Below are 23,901 nucleotides of genomic sequence, written 5' to 3'. Positions count from 1 at the left end.
AAAACAGTAGTTAATCCACTTGAAAAAGTTTTTTTTCGAGAATTTGGTTTTCCGTAACCTTTAATTTCGCAAATAACTTAAATTCCTCCAGATTCAGTATATCAAAGTTTTCGAGGACATAATTTTTATTTCTGTATCATGTACTTATAATTTAATGGTTGCGGATGTGTTAGTTTTAAAACAGAGAATTGATAATCTCTCAAGTACTCTTTCTAAAGGCGCTTTTACCGATTCTCTGGTACCTTTTATTAAATTTATACTAATTAAGCCACGATTCACAAATTTGCATCAAATGTGTATTCATATGTTAAATAACGACTGACCATTGAGTAGATTTAATATGAATGATTTACGACATTCAGTATAGTACAAATAAACACTAGCTAGACCATTATAAATACTGAATTAATACTGAAAATAGACTGATACACTAATAATAATTTAGAAAAGTGATTTCGACGCGTGTTTGGAAGCACTGGAGTCACTAAAGGTTGACCGGGAGGTGCTTCAGACTACGAGGATCGGAACGTCGCTAACAAAGCTGTCAAAATCACTGGAGAACCACTGCAAAGACTCGTCCAGTAAGATAACGTGCATCATTGAGAGGTGGAAGAGTCAGTTGAGATCAGTGAACGCAACTAACGCCACGAAGAGGCAGAAGACGGCTGATGGCGCCGATTCCACCACTAGGAAGGAAAAGGCTTCGGTCTCTGAGTCCAATATTCCAAGTTTCAGTGACAGTTTAAATAAAAGTTTTGATACTAGCAGTCAGGGCTTATCCGGTGCTAGCAGGGACCGGGAGCGGGAGCCGCAAGCCAAACTAGACGCAGCGAGCTTGTACGATAGTAATTCCACGGAGTTAAGTGACTCAGCGGGATTAGCCTCAGCATCAAACTTGGCTGGCGCCTCTGACGCAAACCTGAGCCCCAGTGAGCACTCGATGGACAGTCTGAGCACGCCCGGAGGCCTGAAGAGGGATGACTCGGCACCAAACGCGAGTCTGGCCTCTGGAGTCACAGGGTACGCAGCCAGGGAGGACAGCAAGGAAGAAGAGTTGGACCTGCCAGCCTACTCAGGGCCCGTTCATAGCGAAGTGGTCAGAGACAAGGCGCTGAGGTACCTGTTCAGATGCTTCCTGGTAGGCCAGGACTTCGGGCCGGAATTGAACAAGTTAAACGCGCTGGTGTACGAAATCGAAAACGCCCTGTACGACCACTACGTGGTCAACAAGAACGCGCAGAAGGAGTACAACCTGCAGCTTAAGTGCATCTCCTTTAACTTCAAGGACATCAAAAACACATTCTTCAACTACAAGGTGTACTCGGGAGCAATACCAGTGTCGGAGCTGGTGACAATGAGTTCACTACAGATGGCCTCGGACGAAAAAAAAATGCAAAGGAGCGTGATCCTGGAACAGTCGCTGGAGGCATGCCAGTCCGACTGGGCAATCAAGAACATATTCCTGAACCAGAAGAGCAAGGGGCAGTTCAAGTGCGGAAAGTGTAACTCGAGACAGACGACGTACTATCAGCTGCAGACGCGGTCCTCAGACGAGCCCATGACGACCTTCGTGACGTGCCTAAACTGCAAGAACCGCTGGAGGTTCTAAGGCGAAGCCACGGCTGTAAAATATTGTAATCGTTCATGCACACGTTGCTGTGCTCAGTAACATAGTATTCGCACTTTATGTAACTTTGTAAGCAGATAGCTAATACAATAACTTGCATACATCATGGCAAAGTGCTGTTTTAGGTAAATATGATGGTAGCCCACTTAGGGTAATAACAGAATATAATGATCACGTGGATGACGTATAACTAAACTTAGACTAGGGGACAGTGTTAACTAGATATCAAGCATTTAGGGCCGCAATAAGTAAAAAGCACAAACAAAATAGATGGCATTAGATTACCCAGTAGAGTAACTTGAAGAGCCTGTTTGTGTAGTTTTTGTAAACGGCAAGGTAGAGGAGCCTCACGAGGTGGAACAGGAACAGGTTGAAGCTCATCAGCTGCACGTTGGTCTTAATGTTGTTGTCCAGGTAGGTCAGAGTCAAGTAGTCGAGCTTGGAGGACTTCTGAAACATCACGCTCGTGAAGGAGGTGATGGTGTTAATCTGGAAGGTGACGACGATTACGAGGCTCATGACGAGCACGAAGGCGTTGTTGGAGACGATGTCGTCGTTCTTCTTCGTGACCACGAGCGTGGCGAAGCAGACGACGATGTACGTGAGGTACGAAAGGTACACGTATTTGTGCGCGCGGTGCCACGGCTTCTGCATCGACAGGTTCCTGAGGAAGCCGACGCTGCAGATGACGCAGATGAGCACGCCCGGGATGACGGAGACAATCTTTATCACCATCTCGAACCTGATAGCGGTGCCCGGCTCCAGGGCGTCGTAGACGCCCATCATCGGGAAGCTCATGAACAGGCTCAGCATCGTCACGAAGTTCAGCGTAAGCGGAAGCACTGCTCCCTTTAAGGCCCACCTCAGCTTGTTGTTGAGAAACAGCATCACGAGCTTGCCTCTGAGGTGGTTGTACAGCTCCTCCTCAGCGGCGTTGTGGATCATCATGTGCTTGGGACTCGCGGCATGCGCGTTGGGGCTATTGGCGAGTTCATTGTCACCATGGCCAGCGACGTTGCCGTTGGCCGCAGGAGAGCCGGCACCAGCGCCGTGATGAGCGCGCTGTCCACGGGTGTTTTGGGCTCCAGCTGCGTTTGCCTGGTTGCCGCCCATGCCGAGCTCGTCGTCGTAGTTATAGTTGAAGTCAGTGTAGTGGTCGTACTCGTCCACCCTCTTGTTCTTCTTCCAGCAGAGAACGTTGTAGTAGAACCTGCGCATCGCCTTGTTGACCCTTCTGCACAGGCCCACTGAGTTGTTTAGGTTCATGTTCTGCAGCGACCTCCGGTGTAAGCTTACGAGTGACAGAAGCAGTTCCACTGGGTGCACCCACTCGTTCTCCGACGGTTTGTACTGGTACATTCTGTCGTGCACGACGAAGAAGTAGTAGTTCATCTCGTACACGCCCAGCTCCCCAGCCTCCTTTTCACTCTGCAAGTCCCTGTACTTGTTCTTGTGACTGTCCTTATGGTTGCTGTTATGATTCCCGTTCTTGCCGCTCACTTCACTCGGGTCCGAGTTTGCGAAACTGGTGTCAATGTTGTTCGCAAGGTCGTTGTTTGATGAGAACTGGACCGTGACTACGTTTATCAGCGTCAGCTTGTCCTTGGTGTAAACGTCGGCGTACTTGAAGTGGAACAGGTTCACGTCAATGTCAGTGAACTCACCCTTGATTCTGCTCAGCTTCACGTCCTTTTCTACCTCGTGTCTGTATATCTCAAGTCCCTGCATCATGTTCTCGTACCTGAGACTCGTTACCTTCACTCCGATCTTGACCTTTTCGTCCCTCGACTCCTCGGGAAGTTCATTATTATTGCCGCTGCCGCTAGCGTTGCTGTTCCTGCCATTATTGTTGTCGCTGTTACTGCTACCCCTGTTGTTGCCGCTGGCGTTAGCGTTGCTGTTGCTACCTCTGCTATTATCACCATGGCTGCTGGCGGCCTTCGTATCCGTATTCCTGCCCTTGTTGACCGCTTGTATTATGTTTGTTATTCTGTAGTTCGTCTTTATGTTGAACCGCAGTATTATTTCATATTCCAGGTTCTTAATTTCACTTATTATTTCCTCGTTTAGGAACTTTTTATACTTGCTCACTTGTCTGTAGTAATCGAACAGCCTCTTCGACGAGTTGTCCAGTATGAAGTCGCATAGTCTATGTATTCCCACCATGTTGAAGAGCGTCTTTCCTCCGTAACTGTAGTTGCACAGTCCCACTACGAGAACCGAGATAGTGAAGGATATGATGATCTGTCCCAGCACGATCTTGAAGTTGTTTACTGACTCGCCGGTTCCGCAGGCCACGTATATCATCTGGTACATCACCACCTGGAACGCCGAGCACGAGACTCCCAGCAGGAAAAAGGGTATGTTCACTGGGTCCACTATCAGCAGGAATGCCTCGTTCATTCCGAAGACGACTGTGGAAACCACCACTACCCAAAAGAACACCTTGAAGTAGCCGCCCTGGCCTCCGATTGTGAATATGATAAGTATCATCAGGTCGAACACCAGCACTATCCAGTTCGTGATGATAGTCAGCAGCTTGTTTAAGTGGTTTATTCCGAGTTTCGAGGACAGTATCGTCAGGTAGAAGCACACCATCATGGTTCCAACTCCGCTCAGTATTGCCATCAGCAGGTTCCCTCTGCTCAAGTACCCCGCAGTCTCCTCCAGGGGCACTTTGAACCTTTCAAACATGTAGTTCGAAGAGTCCAAAAACAATCTTAGCGGCTGAATCAGGTTAACTCCAACTAGGAACATACATATCTTCCTAAGTATTCTTCTAATCCTCATTTTTATCCCTATTTTACACGATGAATATCAAATATACTTTTATGTTACACTTATAACTCTGAATTCATGTATCTTTCCATAAAATTTCTCTCTCGTATTTTAAATTTAATTTACACATTTGTCCTATTATACACAGTATTATTTACAATATATGTCCTATAAGCTCCCATTTAAAATCACATGAATACAAACTATGGGTTTATATTACAAATAATTTACATATTTAACAGTGTTTTTACATCTTTACGTTCATAATAATCTCCTAATTTATGGTGCATTGATTATACTTTTTTATATTAATTTCTCATCACATCGGCTTTGTTTTAATGTATATTTTACCAACATATATTTTAAATTATATAAATCAACTATATTTTTAAATGTGTACACTCTCTTTCTTTTTAATTACAATTATTCTGTAATTGTTTACTTAATCAGAATTCAACTACTAATATGGTTCTATAACCAATATAACATTGAAATCATCACATTATTACTTTTACTTTTTTCTTGTACTCATCAAATTTTTCCTTAAATAGCTCCAATCTTTTCCTGGTACAGTCCACATGGTTAAAACTTACCGTGGAATCATGTAGCGATCTCCTAAAATAATATTTAACTTGGATACTTTTCTTTAATAATATTAGGCTACACTAAAGACAAATATTATTTCACAACTTACATGAGTATTGGCCACATGGCCCAAAACAGTATTGTTCCCAGCAGATACACTTCCACCGAGTCCAAGAATGGTTCTATTATGTCCTTTCTACTGGGAAGAACTGTTTCTCCAAGTGATTCCGATAAGTATACACTCGCAAAATTCGCTTTTAAATCATACGAAAGTTCGCAAGTTTTATCATATTTTATATATTCGTTTAAGTCGTAGTCAAAATTGAGCGATGATGTGGAGAAGAAATAGCCTATATCTGCTCCTACGTAGTTGAATGAGCTGTATTCGAAGTCGATTAGTGTTAGTCCGTCGTAGGTTGCTATTAGGTTTTTGAGGTGCAGGTCGTTGTGGCAGAAGAGCACTCTGTTGGCGTAGTTGCTTCCCTGCCTCTTCAGCTCCTCATCAGTCAACTTGCTCCTCTCACTCTCGTCTCCGTTGGTTCCAGGAAAGTCGTTGTACTCGGGCATGTCCAACTTACTCAAATAATCCTCCAAATAACTCTTGTAGTCGTGGAAATAAGACTCCATCTTGTCCATGTCCAACTCCAACTTGAGACTCTCGTTTATTCTCCTGCACTCCGGCAACCACTCCTCCATCTTACTCAACAGCGACGGACTACGGTCCCACTCCTTGGGCGCAACAGTTGTTATCGTCTTATGGAACTTGGCCAACAGCGTGGCCACACTCGTCAAAACTGACAAATTAAATAATGAACTCGAGTGAAGCACAAACCCCTCAATCCACTCCTCAATCCGGCCACCTGGGAAGATGGATATTATCTTTGGCCCAAAATTGTTGTTGCCTAACAGCGTGGATACCTCGTTATGATAATCGATGTCGTACAACACTCTCTTCTCTTCTGGTATTACTCTAATTAGTACTTTTTTCAACCTCTTGGATCTGTAATCTGGTTTAGGTAGAGACGCTATATACACCGAATTTTTGCACAGAGTTATTGTGCTTAATTCTATTTCCTCTTCTTCCAAGTCTTCCCAAAATGGCACATACTTCTTACACAGTACCTTCAAATGTTTAGAATCCACCTTTTTAAGGTATTTGACTGTGCTTTCACAACATTTCAAGGGTGGAGAAAAACTATTTACCTCTTCATTTGTATAATTAATGGGACTCATTGTGGGTAACTTATTCTTTTTAAAATGGTTAATACCAACTTTTATTTTCAAATATAATTGTATCAAATAAGATAAGCAACATATTTATTACACTAAATAGCTGTTAAATGAATTAAATATTAAAAATTACAGACAATGAACATTTCCGTTGCCTAGAGATTGACAAATTTATCACTTTAAAATTCGAGCATTATGAAATATAAATTTTCATTATTTTGAAACATAAAATCTGATACCATTCTATTCTATTATGTTATTATTTTCATCCTCAACTCCCCATTTATAAACCCTTAATAGCACATACTGTTAACAAATACACATTACATTGCGCTTTTAAATTCTGCAAACTTTTCAGCAAAAAGTTCAAACTTAAGCTGACTATATTGTTTGTAGTCGAATTTTGAATTTATATCATTCAACGACAACCTACAACACATTCGTTAGAAATATATAGGTCTTCAAGAGTACGTATTGTATGGAATCTCGCATGCAATAGCTATAAATAATACCACTGGGCGATAACTATTTAATATTTGCCTCTTTGCGACTATGTGTAAAGATAACTAAAAACTTACATAATGATTCCCCAGTAGGCCCAGAACAACAGTGTTCCCATTGAAAACAGTTCAATCGAGTTCAGAAAGGGGTCGATAATGTCAGTTCTGTCGGGCAAGACGTTGGAACGGAGAGACTCCGAGAGGTACACGCTCGCGAACATAACCTTCAGGTCGTAGGACAACTCGAACGACCTGTCCATCTTGAAGAAGGGATACTCCTGGCAATCGTAGTCGAAGTTGCTTTCCACGAAAAAGAAGCCTATATCTGCTCCTACGTAGTTGAATGAGCTGTATTCGAAGTCGATTAGTGTTAGTCCGTCGTAGGTTGCTATTAGGTTTTTGAGGTGCAGGTCGTTGTGGCAGAAGAGCACTCTGTTGGCGTAGTTGCTTCCCTGCCTCTTCAGCTCCTCATCAGTCAACTTGCTCCTCTCACTCTCGTCTCCGTTGGTTCCAGGAAAGTCGTTGTACTCGGGCATGTCCAACTTACTCAAATAATCCTCCAAATAACTCTTGTAGTCGTGGAAATAAGACTCCATCTTGTCCATGTCCAACTCCAACTTGAGACTCTCGTTTATTCTCCTGCACTCCGGCAACCACTCCTCCATCTTACTCAACAGCGACGGACTACGGTCCCACTCCTTGGGCGCAACAGTTGTTATCGTCTTATGGAACTTGGCCAACAGCGTGGCCACACTCGTCAAAACTGACAAATTAAATAATGAACTCGAGTGAAGCACAAACCCCTCAATCCACTCCTCAATCCGGCCACCTGGGAAGTTTTCTACCATTTTAGGACAGAATCCGAAATCTCCAAGCAGTTTGCACACCTGATTTTGGTGATCTATGTCGTATAAAACACTTTTTTCGTCAGAAATTATCCTCAGAAGAACCTTGTTAAGTCTTCTGGAGCCGCTATCGGGATTCTTAAGCTGTACCATGTACACCTTGTTCGTCAGCGAAATTGTAATCGATCTTAGTTCGATCTCCTCATTTTTAACTTCATTCCAGAAGGGTATATTATTTCTACACAAATTTTTTAATTCGTCCGGGCTTTCGACCTCTTCCATGTAGTTTACGGCTCTGGACGAATCCGACACCATAACATTTTTGTACACATCTTCGTCAAAGACTTTTTTGTCCACTGTTCCTGCCATTTTACTAATTTATATAATTTTGAGTTTAAGCGGCCAGTAGTTCAACTTTATATTAACAAATCTTGTTTTTTACTAATTTTACTTGAGGACCACAAAAGTACTCTATGTAAACACTTTTATTTTCCTAGATATACTGATATTTATTTTATATTAGAGAAGCGGGAACCTATGCAATCACTTAGATTCTCACATAGACTATGATACACTTTAAAAAACTCAGGTTAGAAGTTATTTTTACTTAACCTACTGTCAAATTTATTTTATGATAAATTTACGTGTTTTTTACCGCTTATATATGGCAAATTCAATCAAGAGGCAAAAAAACAACTGAACGTACAGGGCGAGATGTTTTACTAGCTGGTTTACTATTTTATTAAATTTACACCCTTTTGTTATTTACCTGGTTACGTATAATTATTTCCTTATTCAATTTATAGAATACACTAAATTATTTTTTATAAATTTGATTTTCACTCCCCATCTTGCCTTTTCATAAACCGATACTTTTTTTTACGCACATTATCATTTTTTGATTTTTTTCTTAGAACGTTTTCAAAATTGTTCCTTGTGCTACTACACCCTATTCGCCACTTATCTCTGTCATTTATTCTAAGATGGGCTTCATTTCACTCAGATGCTTACACATATATTTGTATCAACACATTTACGATTAGAATCCATCAATTAAACAGTTCATTGCATCTGTACATTGTTGTTAATTTCTTTTACACATATTTGTCAGTTGCTGGTCCTAGATTTTTCACGAACCATTGCTGTTCACTTAAACAACCACCTATCTAGCTACCTACACAGTCTCTTAAATAACCACCTATCTAACTACCTACACAGTCTCTTAAATAACCACCTACATAGATATTTACATAACTACTCATATAACTAATCATTTGCCTTTGGTGAACTTACATCACTATGTTCCTGTCTTCGGACACTGTTATTGCGTAGTAGTCTCCCGTCACGTTCAACAGCTGCAGGTCCAGTATTGGACGCGTGTGGCACTTGACTTCCCTCAGCACCTTCTGCGGCGTGAGCACCAGTATCTTCCCGGCGACTGAGGAGGCCACGAACACACTTTTGAGTGGGTGCGCCACTATCTTCGTCAACCCGTATCCGACGGTGACTACGTTGATCTTGTTGCAGTTGTTCAACACGTCGTAGAACACTATCTGTCCGTCGAGCCCTGTGCTTATTGCCAGCTCATTGTTGACTCCGCCCCTCGTCGGAGTAAGCCCTGCTTTTCTACCACCAGTGCCGCTACTACTACTTGCGCCACCAGTAACTTTACCACTGCCACTGTTAATCGTGAATATTACCGACTCCACTGAGCTGCTGTGCATATTTTCATATTGCCGTGCTACGCTCTTCTTATTTACGTTTATAAACACTACGTTCCCTGTTGTTGTTCCCAGTGCGCACAGCTTTAGTCTGTTGTGTGTGCTTAGGCTTATTATGTTTTCCTGAGCGCCTTCCTCCTTTTCTTCCTCGATATTCACTGATTTACTTCCACTCGTTGCCGCATTCGTACTGATTTTACTTATTGACGTCTGCTTATAGTATCCGTTAAGTGTTACTATCACTACGTTACTCTCGTTGCATCCGCACACTATGTTATATTCCTTTTCTTTGGTGCTATTTGCTTCTTCTTCGGTCATGTTTCCTCCTACGCTCCCACTAGAGCTATATGTTATTATTTGTCCTACGTTTGAATTGTGATTTATGTTTACTATTTGCAGTTCGTCTTCTCTCAGCTGGTACACCACCAGCAGTCCTCCTTCTCCGCTTGCCACTAGTAAATTTGTATCTTCGCTGAAATCCAGCCATTCTATTGACGTCAACATCTTCTCAATCCTTTTATGTTTTACGTACGCGTCCTTTTCCACATTACTGCTACTGCTGCCATCACCTCCAGTGTGAATGCTACGATAATCACTCTGCTTCGAATATATCAACAAGTTTCCATCCAAGCATCCCAGCGCCAGGTACTTTCCGCAGCTTGAGAAGGCGCAGCATGACACTGTTTCTTCGAACGGTCCCATTACCAACAGCTCTCCGTTTTCAATATCTGCGCTACCATTAATACCACTCCCACTACTCTTACTACTCGTATACTAACTTTAGCTACACGGTACACTTCCGTTGTCCCAATAACTAACTATTACCATCTTCCTAATTGTATAACTTCTTACATAAGCTACTCGCATTACTTTTTAGTCTATTTTTATCCATAACTTACCTTGGTTGCTCGAATCGAAGTCGTAGACTGTACACGAGTCTCCGCAATTCCCAATCGCCACGTGTGCGACCTCTGGGAACCTTGGGTGCACTGAAATACAGCACGGCTCGAACTCCGATTTCGTTCTCCAGCATATATGCTCCTCGTTCAACTTCTCATCGTCATTGTACGTCACATCTTCCCACGATTCCTCGTTTTCGTTGGAACTTTGTGGCGATACTCCTTCCTTTAATGTTTTCTCCCTGTTTACGTTGCCGTTTTCGGGCACATCCAACTTCATATCATCTTCGTGATGTTGTTCTATAGTGGAATCTTCCGGATTTTCGTCGATCTCCACTTCCGGCTTTAAGAACAACACCTCGTCATCCAATGATTCATTTTCTATAAATTCTGCCAACGCCTTTTCGTCCATTTTTTATATTATACCAAATATTGTATTTATCCACTATCAATTTCAATTTTACACTTTTACGTATAGCTAGCATGAAAAACACTCATTTAAGTTCACACATATTATCATTATACAAAACTACATTTATATTCACTCATTTACTAAAAATTTTGGTGTTAGCCAAAAAATATTTTACAAAATATAATAATAAATTCCCCTGCTCCCAACTTTAACTATTTTATATTTATTTTGCTATATTTATTAAAATTTATTAAAAATTTAAAAGTTATTTTAAAATATGGATTTAAATTGATAATTTGAAAATTTAAAAATGGATGGCCTGGAGGAACTTCAGTCACTAAGTGCACTTGCAAAGGTGACTGAGATGCTCAAAAATTATCTCGACGTTGATCAACCGGTAACAAATTTACATATCCCCCTTATTTAGATTTATTGTAAAGTTATTTTAAATTTAATTTTTTCATTTTTAAACGCAATTTTGGTTACTTGGAAGACACATTAAAAGTTTATTTATTCTATTCAAAATAATATGAACTTGAATATGATTGAATAATATTAATGTTTGGTTAGGAATTGGCGGAATTTATAATATTTCTGGCCAAGAAGGCCAAAGATGTCGAGGATTTTAACAAACTTCTGGACGAAAATGAAGCGAATATGAGTTACGATTTTGTAAATCAGCTGTATCGCACAATTATCGCACTAGACCCACCCAAAAGAGGTACTAAGCAGTTACAAATTGATTATAAATATACATGGTAGTATTAGTCTCAGCGTTAATTAAAACAATTATAGATGAATGGGATGAAATAATAAACAGAAACGACGACCAAGTTAATTTTCCAGCACTTACACTGAAGAATGATCCAAACAGAGAAGAATTAAAGGCACCAAAGATAAAAGTAAGTTGAGTGAATCATGGAAAGACCTAATTTAAAACATTAACAAATTAATATAGAATGAATTGTCGGACTGGGCCAAAGAGTTGTTGGAAAGGGAAAACCCAAATAGTATTAAGGATACCGAGGAAAAGGAAGTAAAAAGGGATAGAGAGCCGAGGAGAGAAAGAGAAGAAAGAAGAGAAAGAAAAAAATTGAAGGAAAATGAAGTGTATCTGGGAAAGGTAGTACGAGTATGTGACTTTGGAGCCTTCGTAGAGTTTGAAACATCAGAAGGAGTGTACGATGGACTGGTGCATATCTCACAAGTCTCAGAAAAAAGGAAAATAATAAACATACAAGACGTGATAAAGAGGAATCAGAAGGTGTACGTGAAAGTAACGTCGATAGAAAAGCATGAGCCTAGTGAAAGGGACAGTAGAAGAAAGAGGCTTAAGATAAGTTTAACGATGAAGAACGTAAACCAGAGTACCGGAAAGGACACTTCGGAGGAGTCATACGAACGAGGGTACGGGTCGGAGCTGGACACGAGTAAGGAGTACGAGGAGTTCGAGCTGGTGAACAACAAGAAGAGAAAGTACATGAACGACATTGACCGGTGGGAAAATCAGCAACTGCTCAAAAGTGGAATCCTCAGCGAGGAGGAAAAGAGGAAGCTGAAGGAGGAGTTGTTGGAGGAGGAGGAGCACGAGGAGGACGTGCAGGTAAACTTGAAGCCTCCGCAGTTTCTAAAAGGACAGACGATAAGATCAGGTAGGATAAATGGTTTCTATTATTAGCACTGGTAGTAATAGTAATAATAGTAGCAGTAGTAGTAGTAATAGTAGTAATTTAAGCAGTAGTAATAGTAATAATAGTAGCAGTAGTAGTAGTAATAGTAGTAGTAATAGTAGTAATTTAAGCAGTAGTAATAGTAATAATAGTAGCAGTAGTAGTAGTAATAGTAGTAATTTAAGCAGTAGTAATAGTAATAATAGTAGCAGTAGTAGTAGTAATAGTAGTAATTTAAACAGTAGTAATAGTAATAATAATAGTATTAGTAGTATTGGCACTGGTAGTTAAAGTCGTAGGCACGGTTAAATGCATCAATGTGTAGGAATTGTACTTTCGCCGATCAAGCTAGTAGCAAGGCCAGAAGGCTCACTCTCGAGGACCATCGCATCATCATTGGCAATACAGCACGAAAATAAAATGATGACAATGAAAGATGAACAGTATAGCGAAAAGAAGGAGGACACGAGTAACATAATGGACTATTACAAAAATGCAGTATCAACAAAGAGTAGAAGAGAAGAAAGAAGAGGCCCTGAGAGGGAAAATTTAGTGGAGAAGAGAAGGAACCTGCCAGTGTATAAGCTGAAGAAGGAGATCGTAGAAAAGGTGATCGCTAATAAGATATTGATAGTTATCGGAGAGACGGGAAGCGGAAAGACGACGCAGATACCGCAGTACCTGCACGAGAGTGATTTCTGTAAATATTCAAGCTTCATAAAGTTGATTAAATCGCAGAAGAAAGACGAAAACAGAGAAAAGAGAGTTGACAACACTGGTAATAGTAAAAGCGATGATAGTAGACGAGATAAAAGTAAAAGCGATGATAGTAGACGAGATAAAAGTAAAAGCGATGATAGTAGACGAGATAAAAGTAAAAGCGATGATAGTAGACGAGATAAAAGTAATGGCGATGATAGTAGACGAGATAAAAGTAATGGCGATGATAACACTAGTGGTAGTAATAGAGATGATGGCACTAGTGGAAGTGATAGAGATGATAACACTAGCACTCGTGGCAATAGAGATGACAGCAGACTGGATATCAGACCTGATAGAAGACGTGACAAAACAGGCCATGGCAGAAGTAGTGATGACAAAACAGTCCATGGCAAAAGTATTGATGATAGGGTAGAGGAAAAAAGAATGATTGGAATAACGCAGCCTAGAAGAGTTAGTTGCATAAGCGTAGCAAAGAGAGTGAGTGAGGAAATGGGTTGTATACTAGGGAACGAAGTGGGATACTCAATAAGGTTCAACGACTGCACAAGCAGTTCGACGCTGATAAAGTACATGACAGACGGAATGCTCCTGAGAGAGATACTTCATGACCCGTATCTGTATCACTACTCAACAATCATGGTAATAGAAGTAGCATAATTAAGGTTCAATAGGTATTTAGATGGAAAATAATATGGCAATTGGTTAGTTAGGGAATACTATATGTACTGAATGTGAAAACAAATTGATTCATTGATAATTAGTTGGATGAGGCACACGAGAGAACAATATCTACAGATGTGTTATTCGCATTATTAAAGGTACGTTAATGAATGTGTAAGTAATTAAGTAAGCAACTAAGTAATTAAGTAAGTATATGAGTATGTGTAAGAGAGTGGTTAGGTAAGATTGTACGTAGTATGTAAGCTGAACTAGACCGAAGGTGACTATCTAGCAAGTGGCTTTATAGACAGGTACCGGTCTTAAAAAAACGCTGCCTACAACAAATCAATACCGATACCTTCAGAGGCGAACAATCATGAATACAGCTAATTAAGTATACGACTATCACAGCAAACTAACAGTTGCAGATTATTAACCATTGTTACTTGCGTTATCGCATTTACACATATTTAGGCATTATTTACGTTATTACACCTATACTCACATTGCTACAAACTCATACTTACACATACTTACACAAATACTCTCATTACATACACACTAAATACTTACACAAATGCTACACAAATATGTATGTAATCATTTGACTATGAAAAAGTAATTGATGGTATAAATAAATGTAGGAAACGTGCCTGAAGAGGGATGATTTCAGGTTGATAGTGACCTCAGCAACACTGGAAAGCGAAAAGTTCAGTAAATACTTCCTGGGAGCGGAGATATTTAAAATACCAGGGAGGTTCTTCCCAGTGGAAATACTGCACAGCAAGGAGCAGGAAATGGATTACCTGGAAGCAGCGCTGATAACAGTGTTGAATATACACCTGAACGAGAAGCCAGGAGACATACTGGTGTTCCTGACAGGTAAAGTGGATGTTAGGTAGAAATTGTCATGGTGGTATCAGTAGGTAATAAATATGAGTAGGTCAGGAGGACATAGAAACGGGATGTAAAATATTGAATGAAAGAATGAAAAAGTTGGAAAATTTAAAGCCGCCGCCACTGATAGTGTTGCCAATATACGCAGCGTTGCCGACAGAAGTGCAAACACAAATATTTATGCCATCGCCACCAGGAACGAGGAAGTGTATACTGGCGACAAACATAGCAGAAGCATCAATAACAATAGACGGTAAGACAATATACCTATTATTATTAGTATAGGTATTAGTAGTGGTAGTAGTAGTATTGGTAGTAGTAGTAAAATAAGTAGTATAGGTATTAGTAATAGTCATAGTAATAGTGGTAGTAGCAGTAGTAGTAACAGTAGTATTAACAATAGTAGTAATAGCAGTAACATTAGTAGTAGTAGTAATAAAATTCGTAGGAATACTGTACGTGATTGATCCAGGACTGTGTAAAGTAAAGTCGTATAATCCAAAGACAGGTAATACTAAATAGCAGTTATGATAACAATGGTTAACTTATTATTAGTATTAGTAGTGGTATAAATGGTAACAGTAGTAGTAGTGGCTATGGTAATGTGTAATGGGATGATGTGTTACTGTATGACCCAAATAAATATTTAAATAGGGATGGAGAGTTTAGTAGTAGCACCAATATCGAAAGCAAACGCAAGGCAGAGATCAGGAAGAGCAGGAAGAACAGCGCCAGGAAAATGCTATAGATTGTACACAGAGTCGACATTCTACGAAGAGATGTTGCCAACGCCAGTGCCGGAAATACAGAGAGTAAACTTGACTAACGTAGTCATAATACTGAAAGCAATGGGAATAAATGACTTTATACACTTTGATTTCATGGACAGGTACGTTTGAAGACAATATTAAAGATACGAATGGGATAACAGTATGCTGTTGTAACAGTACTAGTATTAGTAACAATAATAGTATTAGTAACAATAATAGTAGCAGTAATTGTAACAATACCAGTACGAAGAGTAGTATTTGTAACATAACCAATACCAACAACAATAATAATAATACCAACACCAGTAACAACAGTAACAACAACAACAATAATAATATTAATGATGAATGTAGGCCTTGCAATGAAATGTTGATAGACGCACTGGATGTGTTGTATCACCTGGGAGCTCTTGACGAGGAAGGGCTTTTGACGAGAGTTGGAAGGAAAATGGCACAATTCCCAATGGATCCAACACTGTCCAAGGTAAGTAGATAAGCTGCAGAGTACAAAATTATATACAATGATATATACAATGATATATACAATGATATATACAATGTTACATACAAAATTATATACAATGATATATTTAATACGAATTACCATACAAACAATAGAAACAATAGAAACTGGAGTAAAACACACACACATGTATATATATATATGCTTATGATTAGGTGCTATTGACGTCGATAGACTTGGACTGCTGTAGTGAAATCATAACGATCATATCAATGCTCTCAGTGCAGAACATATTCTACAGACCGCCAGATAAGAAGGAAAAGAGTGATCAGAGTAGATTGAGGTACTTTCAAACGGAGGGGGACCATTTGACATACCTTAACATATACCAGCAGTGGCAGAAAAACTCGTTCTCAAACTACTACTGCTACCAGAACTTCCTACAGGTAAATGATGGTTTTGACCACAAGAAGTGGACGAATAGATACGTTAGGCGACAGTTCAGTTAGAATATGTGCACAAATAGCATATATTCAAATAATTAATAGCATTTATTGACATACCTAATGGCATATATCAAAATAATTAATGGCATATGTTGACATACATAAAATTAATGTAAAATAAATGTAGTATCGAGCACTGTTGAAGGTGCAGGAAATAAGAAAGCAGCTGATATCGATATTGGACCACTACAACTTCCACAACTTTGATAAAAGGAGTCTGGACAGCAGAGGCATTAACATGAACAAGGTGGAAAGGATACAAAAGAGCATATGCAGTGGGTTCTTCCACCACTCAGCCAAGAGGGGCGAGGAGTCGTACAGAACGCTGCTGGATGAGCAGAATGTGTACATACACCCGTCCTCATCACTGCACAGAAGGTAGGTTAATGGGTAAAGGAGATACACTAACGTGGAACCATGGGTAGTTATTGGAGCGGTAGCGTAGAGAGATACTTAGTTATTGCAGTGGTAACTTACACAGGCACTTAGTATGTTGGTAACCTAAGATACACAAGCCCATAGGAGCCCGGAATACGTAGTGTATCACGAGTTGGTGCTGACCACGAAGGAGTACATGAGGGATTTGACGGTGATTAAGTCGAAATGGCTGCTGGAGTTGGCACCAACAATGTTCGTGTCGAGCGGCGGCGACAAGGGTAAGTTCAGTGGACTTTAACGGAGTGATATAGGAGGCAGGGGCGTAAAGAAAAACATAAAAATACAACCGCTCCACAACAAGTTCGACAAGGACCAGGATAGCTGGCGTCTGTCGAAGAGAAGGCTCTGAGGCAGTTGCCAGGGTGAAACGGGGCCCTGTGCAGGATTCCACAAAGGAAACAGACGCTCAATGTCATGGCTAAAATGTGCATATACACATATAGGCATCCTCGGGGAAATATAAACACAACGACTAGACGCAAATGCGGCGAAGGTCAGGTGTACAACTCGTCAACAAGGGAGAATTTAGAGTAAACAATGTGCTAAAATATGTATATTTTGTGTATTTGAAAGTAATCGCTGCGGTATAATACGTTTTTCTGGGATCGTAGGCTGTGAAAACACCCCTAAAATAAATATTTCAGATTTGTGGCAAAGGAGGGATTGAGAGGCGCCAGGAGAGGGTGAAATTGAGCGTAAGATCACGTATACTTATGCAGAAGCCACGCTGAAAATAAACTGTAACATACACAAATATAAATAGGGATAATTACGACAGCATAGTCTGTTTTTTTAGCCTGAAGGCAGATCGCCTGCTGCATAAAATAATATTGAACGAGGCTTTATATATTTTCTTTACACGTTCTTGGTTGTCAAGACCACTATAATTTAGTGATTATTTGTTCTATAAAGGAAGGCAACGGCTATTCACTGACAAAACTAACTTTCGTAACTTTGAACTCGGAAACTGAGGCCAAAAATTAAGAAAAATACCTATTGATCACTAGACATTGTTTTTTCTCTATTCACTTTGGACTAAATCGGGGTACATAACAGCAAACACAGTGAACTTTGGCACGAATTCAGTGTGTATGATCGTCGTTTAGACAAAACTACTCTTGGCAGTTCCCATTACTAAGTCCATTGAGTAAGAATTAGGGACCAACGAACAATTTAATCAGCGGGAGACCAAGGCTATTGAGATACTGTAGGATTCTTGTTGAGCCGAGGAACCAGAGTGCCCTGGTGAATGATCTTAAGGAGACTCACTCCTCAAACGAAGTGTTGTTTACTTTTAAGGGCACTTTTTAATCCCTGTAACTACTTCTAGTAGCCACGTGGACCTTCAAATAATTAACTAAACTCATTCACGCCAGCATCGCATAAGGAAACGGCACTTTGTACCGTTAAGCAGCCAACCCCTATTAACGAATATGGTGATTTTTATGTCTGGGCCTTTCGACTGCAGCCTCTAAACCTTCTGAATCTGCCACGCTGAAATGAATAAAAGTTTACTCGGTTCATTTGTACTATAAATTTGTCCATTCCGTCTATTGTATGAAATCTGTATGATAACGGCACTCACCACCGATGGACTCGTCACGCTCGGGCCTTCCTCAGCCAACCTTCTGATTTATCGGTGTAAATGACTGAAGTTAGCTCAGATCAGACACCGAACCCCTGCGGCCACAACGACCTTCACTGCAGACTCATAATTTCCTTCGTTTCCCTCTCCACCTTCTTCCTCCTCCACATGGTCGACGTTAACTCCCGGCACGTGGCTGTGGCCTTCGACATTCCTGTACACAACATCAGCATTTACTTCGACAAGGTGTACAGCATCAGGAACATTATGATTCTGATGGGCACGCTAATGGAGTACGGCATTTTCCACGCCGCCGGCGCCGACCTTAATCCTGAGGACCTGAACAGGGGCAAGAGGGTCCGCAGGTACGTCAATTTGGCTCTATACTTTTTCGTTTTGGCCAGCAGGGTTGCCATTTTTATCGCACTTTTTTTAAACAACAAGGCTTACCACTTTTACGTTCTTCTCTCGGTCGAAATTTTCTTTTTAGGCCCCTTCGACCACTCATACCTCGCTCTCTGCGCTCAGTACGTTTCTATCATTTCTTCATTTTTTCACTTAACTCGCTTTTTCATTTTCGGGTTCCAATTCATCCTCGACCGGATTTGGTACGACAACCCTCTTCTGATGATTAAGATAATGTGCTTTTTCTGTGCCACGTCCACTGTCATTTCATTCTTCTTGCTGTACTACTTCTACTTCCACATTAAGGATGACCATTTTGCCCCTTTATCTAAGGCAGAGGCTGAGAAGCACAAGCATCCTGGTGACAAACGCGGCGAGAGCCTTTTGGGCATGATCATTAACGCTTCAAAGTCCATATCCGAGGATGTAGAGCCTGAACCGCCTGAAAAGCAAGTCCAGCCTGAACCGCCAGACGAGCAAGCCGAGACTGAATTGCCTGAAAAGCAAGCCGAGACTGAATTGCCTGAAAAGCAAGCTGAGTCTGAGTGCTTCAGTAAACTATGTCACGATTGCATGAAACGTGTCGGCAACGACGATATTGGCACCCTAATATCGCCCATGCTAATGAACTATCTGATTTGCTTCGTCAAGGACTTCCTCTTCCCCGGCACTATTCCCTACGCTCTTTTGGAGAGGGACAAATGCCACGCCATAAACATGCTGATACCAATTTTTATTGGAACGGGCCCCCTTTTGTACGTTTTGATCGATACTTGCACTGATTACTTACGCTGCTGGAGCTGGTACCTCGATCTCGTTTGGATCACCTTCATTCCCCTTCCCATAATTTACGTGTACTCGTTTATGGCAATTCACTCTCAGAACCCGCTGGCCTTGAAGATCAGAAACTCCCGGCCCAGGGTAATGGCCATGACTCTGATCATGATGCTCGGCTACGGTTTTTTGGACGGGCTCGGCTTCATAGGCTTGGGGCTTTATGCTGTGCGGGGTAACCCCAAGGGCTACACCATTCACGGGATCGACCTCATTCTCGAGATGTTTTTCCGCACCATAATCACCAAGTCCTCTGTGGGCTACAACGTCACCCGGGTCAGCCTTGGCTACCATCTTCCCAAGTACCGGCCCAACCACCGGATGTCTAAATCCAACGCTTCCTGGTACATTTTCCGGGAGACCTTCAGAAGGGCTTGGAGAGACGCCAAACGCGATATTGGCCTCAACATAAAAGAGTATTTGTAATATATTTTAAAATTGCACTATGTGTTAACTGTTTGTGTGTAGCTCAGCATTCAGGGCCCCGCACACACTTCCGACCATTTTATTTTAAAACAGACAATCGTTACGTACCCATTGCACCTATTACTAATGCCCGTACGACACAAAAATGAGATTTATATGGATTTATTGACAATGGTAAAAAGTACTGTCGTTTAAGATTCCACAATTACAATTATTACTAGGTCCTCGTAACGTCAAGTATTTATCCATCTAGATATATTAATCAGATATATATTTGCGTATATACTAATTATGCCTTAATTGTGGACAATTTGTATAACAGCTGTAAATTAATTGTGCACTAACTACGCCCTATATGTGTATTAAATATATTCCTATTATATTATATTTTGTTATCGTTAGATTGTTATATTAACCCTAAATCACAGCAAGCTTTAGCAAAGGAAACTGAGTTACTAAAAGTCTATTTATCTTCACAGTAATCGTCATTTAAATTTTATTCTTGAATGTTAATGGCTAGAGGAATTTGAGGTTCACATGAATCAGTTGAATTGTGCTTTGGTTGAAGACAAACAACACATTAGGCTGCTTGACAAATCGTTCTTCACAGTGTTTATTCTTGAACTACCTGTTGGTTGGTCTTGTGAACATGCTGGGTTAAATTGAGAATATGTATTTGAGTATACGATATTGAATGGATTGAGTGGAAATAGTGATAGTAAATTAATAAAACTTAAAAGTAAACGTTAAAGGTCTTAATGTTACAGAGCTGCTCCCAATCGAAATCCAACTAGGAAGGCTAGTTTGAAATTTTGCCGTATTCGCATTATACTATACTTTATTTTACAATATCGAAGCTTTTTATTTAGAATTGAGTCTAGATGGTTGAATAGTTTATCCTTTTTACTTTAAGAAGTACTTTTACAAAATTCCATTTCTACTAAAAATGATAGTTGTGCACACACTTTAATTTAAGGCTGTCTCAGAGTTGAATTCTTTTTACCGATAGATGTATATTTGGCCAGTGTTATGTTACAAACACGCCTCAAAAGGGATTCTTTATGGGAATTTGGACCTTTCGGGTCTAATTTTGTAGTTGCGCACGTGCTTTACCCATCTGTCGCCGTCCCTGACGAAAAGGTAGTATTCGTACTCGAATATGATTACAACAAGGTTGTTTAAGGTGTCGACGCCAATGGATAGTGGATATGGCTCGTACCTGTAGTGGGTCCACAGGGACTCGCGCTTGCACTTGAGGCCGCTGCACCTGGCGCCCTTGGCGAAGATGTAGTTGAGGTAGCCGCCCTTGGACTCCATGGTGTAGGCCTCGTGCTTGTTTTCGTCAGTGTACCTGGGGTCGTCTCGGTTCTCAGTCAGAATCGTGATGTCGGATTCCGACATGGCGAATTTGCCGACTTCAGTGCCACCTGCCCCCGAGTCAACCTTCGGCAGTGCGGGGTAGACCTCGCATTTGGCAAGTTTGCCAACGTTAAACCCCAATAAGAGCACCAAGAAAGAAATAAACGTGGATGAAATCTTCATTGTAGCTGCTTGTAAAAAATATTTTGTGGAATCCTTGAGGCAATGGGGTCGTGCTGCCGCAAAATGGTGTTATTCGCGACCAGAGCACTAATTTGCATGCTTCCATTGAAAAAATGAGCATTCACGTCCCTGTTGCATGACCCATGTGTGGAATCTCGGCAATGGAAGAACTATGGCCGACTAAATAAAAATAGTAACTCGTGTACGTGTGTGAGTTTAAACGTAACAAATTGACCGTTGGAGTTGAATAGGTTAAAATAGGACGTTCATTCCGGTTACCTAAAGTGTAAAAGTAATTTGTACACGCCGTACCCGCCACCAGCGCAAGTCAGCAGGGATCCGGCACCAGCAGTCGAGACAATGCCCGGGTGGTTCCTGGCGTAGTCGATGGCGCCGTTCATGAACTCGTCGAAGCCCTTCACGCCAGTGTTAACGTAGTGACCTGCTTCCTCTCCCTGCCCAATGCAAGGAATTTCCGGCAAAGTGCCGACCTCCACATCACCTGCACCGTTTACTCCGTCCTGCTGTTGGTCAGTGTTCTTTGGACCATCTGGTTCCAGTACACCGCTTTGATTTTCGCTCCTGTGCACTGAATCCCTCTCTTCCTCCTCCTCTTTGCGAAGTATATCTTGGCCAATGCTGCCAGTGCTTTGATACATTCTGGTCTTGGCATTCACTGTCCCAGGGTGCTTCACGGGCGTCTCCTCACTCTTGCGTGCAGCTTCTCTTCTAACGATCAACGCCTTTGGCACTATCTCAGGTTCATGTGGAACTTCTTTTGCCTTCCCATGATATGGGCACTCTTTTGTTTGTGTATGTAGTACTTTAGTTTGTAATAGCTTTTCACGCTGAGTTCCTACTACGTTTTCGCCTTCAGCCCCTGCTAGGTTTCCCCCCTGAGTCTGTTGACGTGGAAGTCCATGACACTGTGTAACATTCTCAATAGGTTGATTATCGACTCTTGCAGGTTGAGCTCTTTTTGTCCTAATATTATTAGATGGACTCTCACCGTATCCGTCTGTAACTGGAGTTGGACATTGGCCATCTTCGGAGTCTTCGTCAGATTCAATATGGCAATCTGCGGCGTGATTATCCATTTTTCGGTGTGAGTGATCATCGACCATGTCATCGTCCTCTATTTTAGTCAATATGTCAATTGTGGGTGATTCCTCATCGTAGAATTGGTTGCCCCGGACGAATTCTATGCTGATTCCACCTTTTAAGTGCCTATACGTGTATGCGTCACCTTGCTTTTGATAGTACCCATGCGTAGTAGACCAAAGGTAACCAACCTCGTTTAATAGTATTAATTCAGGTTCATTTTCCTTGTCAGGGAAATAGACTACGACTTCATTAATGGCATCCTTATTAGCAATTTTTTTAACATGATCGTCAAATTGGCAATTTTCTACGCCCTTGATGCTCCCAACTAAGTACTTATTTACGGAGGTGTGCGTAAACTTATGATATTTGCTGTTTTTAGATAACTTAACCACAAACCTTTTGGTGTTGAACTCAGCTCTGACAAAAAACTCTTTTGAGCAGTACGGTATTCCGTAGTCGCATTTTTTAGTCAAATCCACTTCATTTAACATTTTAAATATTTCGTCAAGCTTATTTTTTATTTTGTCGGCCTTTTGCGCCTTTTGTGTTTTCAATTCTTGGCTTTCGTTAGTTAACTGTACATTTACTTGGCTGTTAATAATTCCTTCCAAATCACTTATTTCTTTCCACTTTTCAAAATACTTTTCCCTAGATTCTGGGCCATAGAATGTGTCTTTGTATTGAAAAAGAAGCGGAAGAGTGTCTGTTTTTTCATTAGCAGGATTGTAGAAGTAGACGTACACATTTCTGTTCTGCAAATATTCATCACTTGTATACGGCAAGTTACTCAATAGTCTATCTTCTTTATCATAGACGCTTATTTTAATCTTACATATTGCCACCTTTAGTTTAACTTCCACGTCTTTTAAATCATCAGGGTGTGAACGAAAATTAATAGTCGAATCAGATATATTTTCAAAGTTCCCCTCCTTGATTGATTTGATGTTATCTCGGAAGTAACTGTTCAGAGTATGTCCGTAGCACCGATATTCCTTTACTTTTAAATTGTCGGACGATCCAACCGTGTCAAGGTACAACGTCTTCTTAAATTTTTGTGATTTTGAACAGTTTTCTTTCTTATAGGTAGCACCAACAGTATAACCATAACCCTGCTGCTCGATTTGCAGGAATACTTTTACTTCTGACTTTACCATTGTTCAGTTAACAAATTAGTAAATTTAAGATTTATATCGTAACAAGTAATTAATGACTACAAATGACTTATTAATCAACTTCCCATTCAAATTATAGAATCCAGTAACAACTGCTACACACTAACAC

General features: G+C 40.7%; 9 protein-coding genes across 9 annotated transcripts; 4 read left to right on the top strand and 5 right to left on the bottom strand.

Moving 5' to 3' along the window:
- Positions 1-154: 154 nt before the first annotated feature.
- On the top strand, positions 155-1,609 carry TOT_010000508 (transcription elongation factor; the record flags this gene model as incomplete). Its single annotated transcript, XM_009691051.1, has 3 exons — positions 155-238; positions 446-740; positions 1,029-1,609. 3 exons carry the CDS (start codon positions 155-157, stop codon positions 1,607-1,609), a joined length of 960 nt encoding a protein of 319 aa, XP_009689346.1.
- A 294-nt stretch (positions 1,610-1,903) lies between these two features.
- Positions 1,904-3,646, bottom strand: TOT_010001269 (conserved hypothetical protein; the record flags this gene model as incomplete). Its single annotated transcript, XM_009691050.1, has 2 exons — positions 1,904-2,606; positions 2,790-3,646. 2 exons carry the CDS (start codon positions 3,644-3,646, stop codon positions 1,904-1,906), a joined length of 1,560 nt encoding a protein of 519 aa, XP_009689345.1.
- A 1,449-nt stretch (positions 3,647-5,095) lies between these two features.
- On the bottom strand, positions 5,096-6,223 carry TOT_010000506 (choline kinase; the record flags this gene model as incomplete). The annotated part of the gene is made up of 1 exon (XM_009691049.1): positions 5,096-6,223. One exon carries the CDS (start codon positions 6,221-6,223, stop codon positions 5,096-5,098), a length of 1,128 nt encoding a protein of 375 aa, XP_009689344.1.
- Positions 6,224-6,543: 320 nt separating this feature from the next.
- TOT_010000505 (choline kinase) lies at positions 6,544-7,934 on the bottom strand (the record flags this gene model as incomplete). Its single annotated transcript, XM_009691048.1, has 2 exons — positions 6,544-6,649; positions 6,799-7,934. The coding sequence occupies 2 exons, from the start codon at positions 7,932-7,934 to the stop codon at positions 6,544-6,546; spliced, it is 1,242 nt and encodes a 413-aa protein (XP_009689343.1).
- A 920-nt stretch (positions 7,935-8,854) lies between these two features.
- Positions 8,855-10,597, bottom strand: TOT_010000504 (uncharacterized protein; the record flags this gene model as incomplete). Its single annotated transcript, XM_009691047.1, has 4 exons — positions 8,855-9,159; positions 9,247-10,014; positions 10,186-10,391; positions 10,461-10,597. The coding sequence occupies 4 exons, from the start codon at positions 10,595-10,597 to the stop codon at positions 8,855-8,857; spliced, it is 1,416 nt and encodes a 471-aa protein (XP_009689342.1).
- Positions 10,598-10,907: 310 nt separating this feature from the next.
- TOT_010000503 (ATP-dependent helicase) lies at positions 10,908-17,073 on the top strand (the record flags this gene model as incomplete). Its single annotated transcript, XM_009691046.1, has 16 exons — positions 10,908-10,994; positions 11,168-11,318; positions 11,372-11,499; positions 11,556-11,607; positions 11,725-12,120; positions 12,593-13,629; positions 13,752-13,808; positions 14,295-14,532; positions 14,591-14,800; positions 14,996-15,055; positions 15,202-15,436; positions 15,672-15,801; positions 15,996-16,226; positions 16,414-16,664; positions 16,809-16,951; positions 16,976-17,073. 16 exons carry the CDS (start codon positions 10,908-10,910, stop codon positions 17,071-17,073), a joined length of 3,504 nt encoding a protein of 1,167 aa, XP_009689341.1.
- A 65-nt stretch (positions 17,074-17,138) lies between these two features.
- Positions 17,139-18,035, top strand: TOT_010000502 (hypothetical protein; the record flags this gene model as incomplete). Its single annotated transcript, XM_009691045.1, has 2 exons — positions 17,139-17,254; positions 17,906-18,035. 2 exons carry the CDS (start codon positions 17,139-17,141, stop codon positions 18,033-18,035), a joined length of 246 nt encoding a protein of 81 aa, XP_009689340.1.
- Positions 18,036-18,369: 334 nt separating this feature from the next.
- On the top strand, positions 18,370-19,974 carry TOT_010000501 (conserved hypothetical protein; the record flags this gene model as incomplete). The annotated part of the gene is made up of 1 exon (XM_009691044.1): positions 18,370-19,974. The coding sequence occupies one exon, from the start codon at positions 18,370-18,372 to the stop codon at positions 19,972-19,974; it is 1,605 nt and encodes a 534-aa protein (XP_009689339.1).
- Positions 19,975-20,516: 542 nt separating this feature from the next.
- TOT_010000500 (conserved hypothetical protein) lies at positions 20,517-23,774 on the bottom strand (the record flags this gene model as incomplete). Its single annotated transcript, XM_009691043.1, has 4 exons — positions 20,517-20,706; positions 21,050-21,569; positions 21,605-21,686; positions 21,822-23,774. 4 exons carry the CDS (start codon positions 23,772-23,774, stop codon positions 20,517-20,519), a joined length of 2,745 nt encoding a protein of 914 aa, XP_009689338.1.
- Positions 23,775-23,901: the final 127 nt, after the last annotated feature.

This window comes from Theileria orientalis, chromosome 1 (genome assembly GCF_000740895.1).
Source record: "Theileria orientalis strain Shintoku DNA, chromosome 1, complete genome".
NCBI lineage: Eukaryota > Apicomplexa > Aconoidasida > Piroplasmida > Theileriidae > Theileria > Theileria orientalis.
The sequence above is the reverse complement of the archived record's forward strand: the minus strand, read 5'-3'. Positions and strand labels throughout refer to the sequence as shown.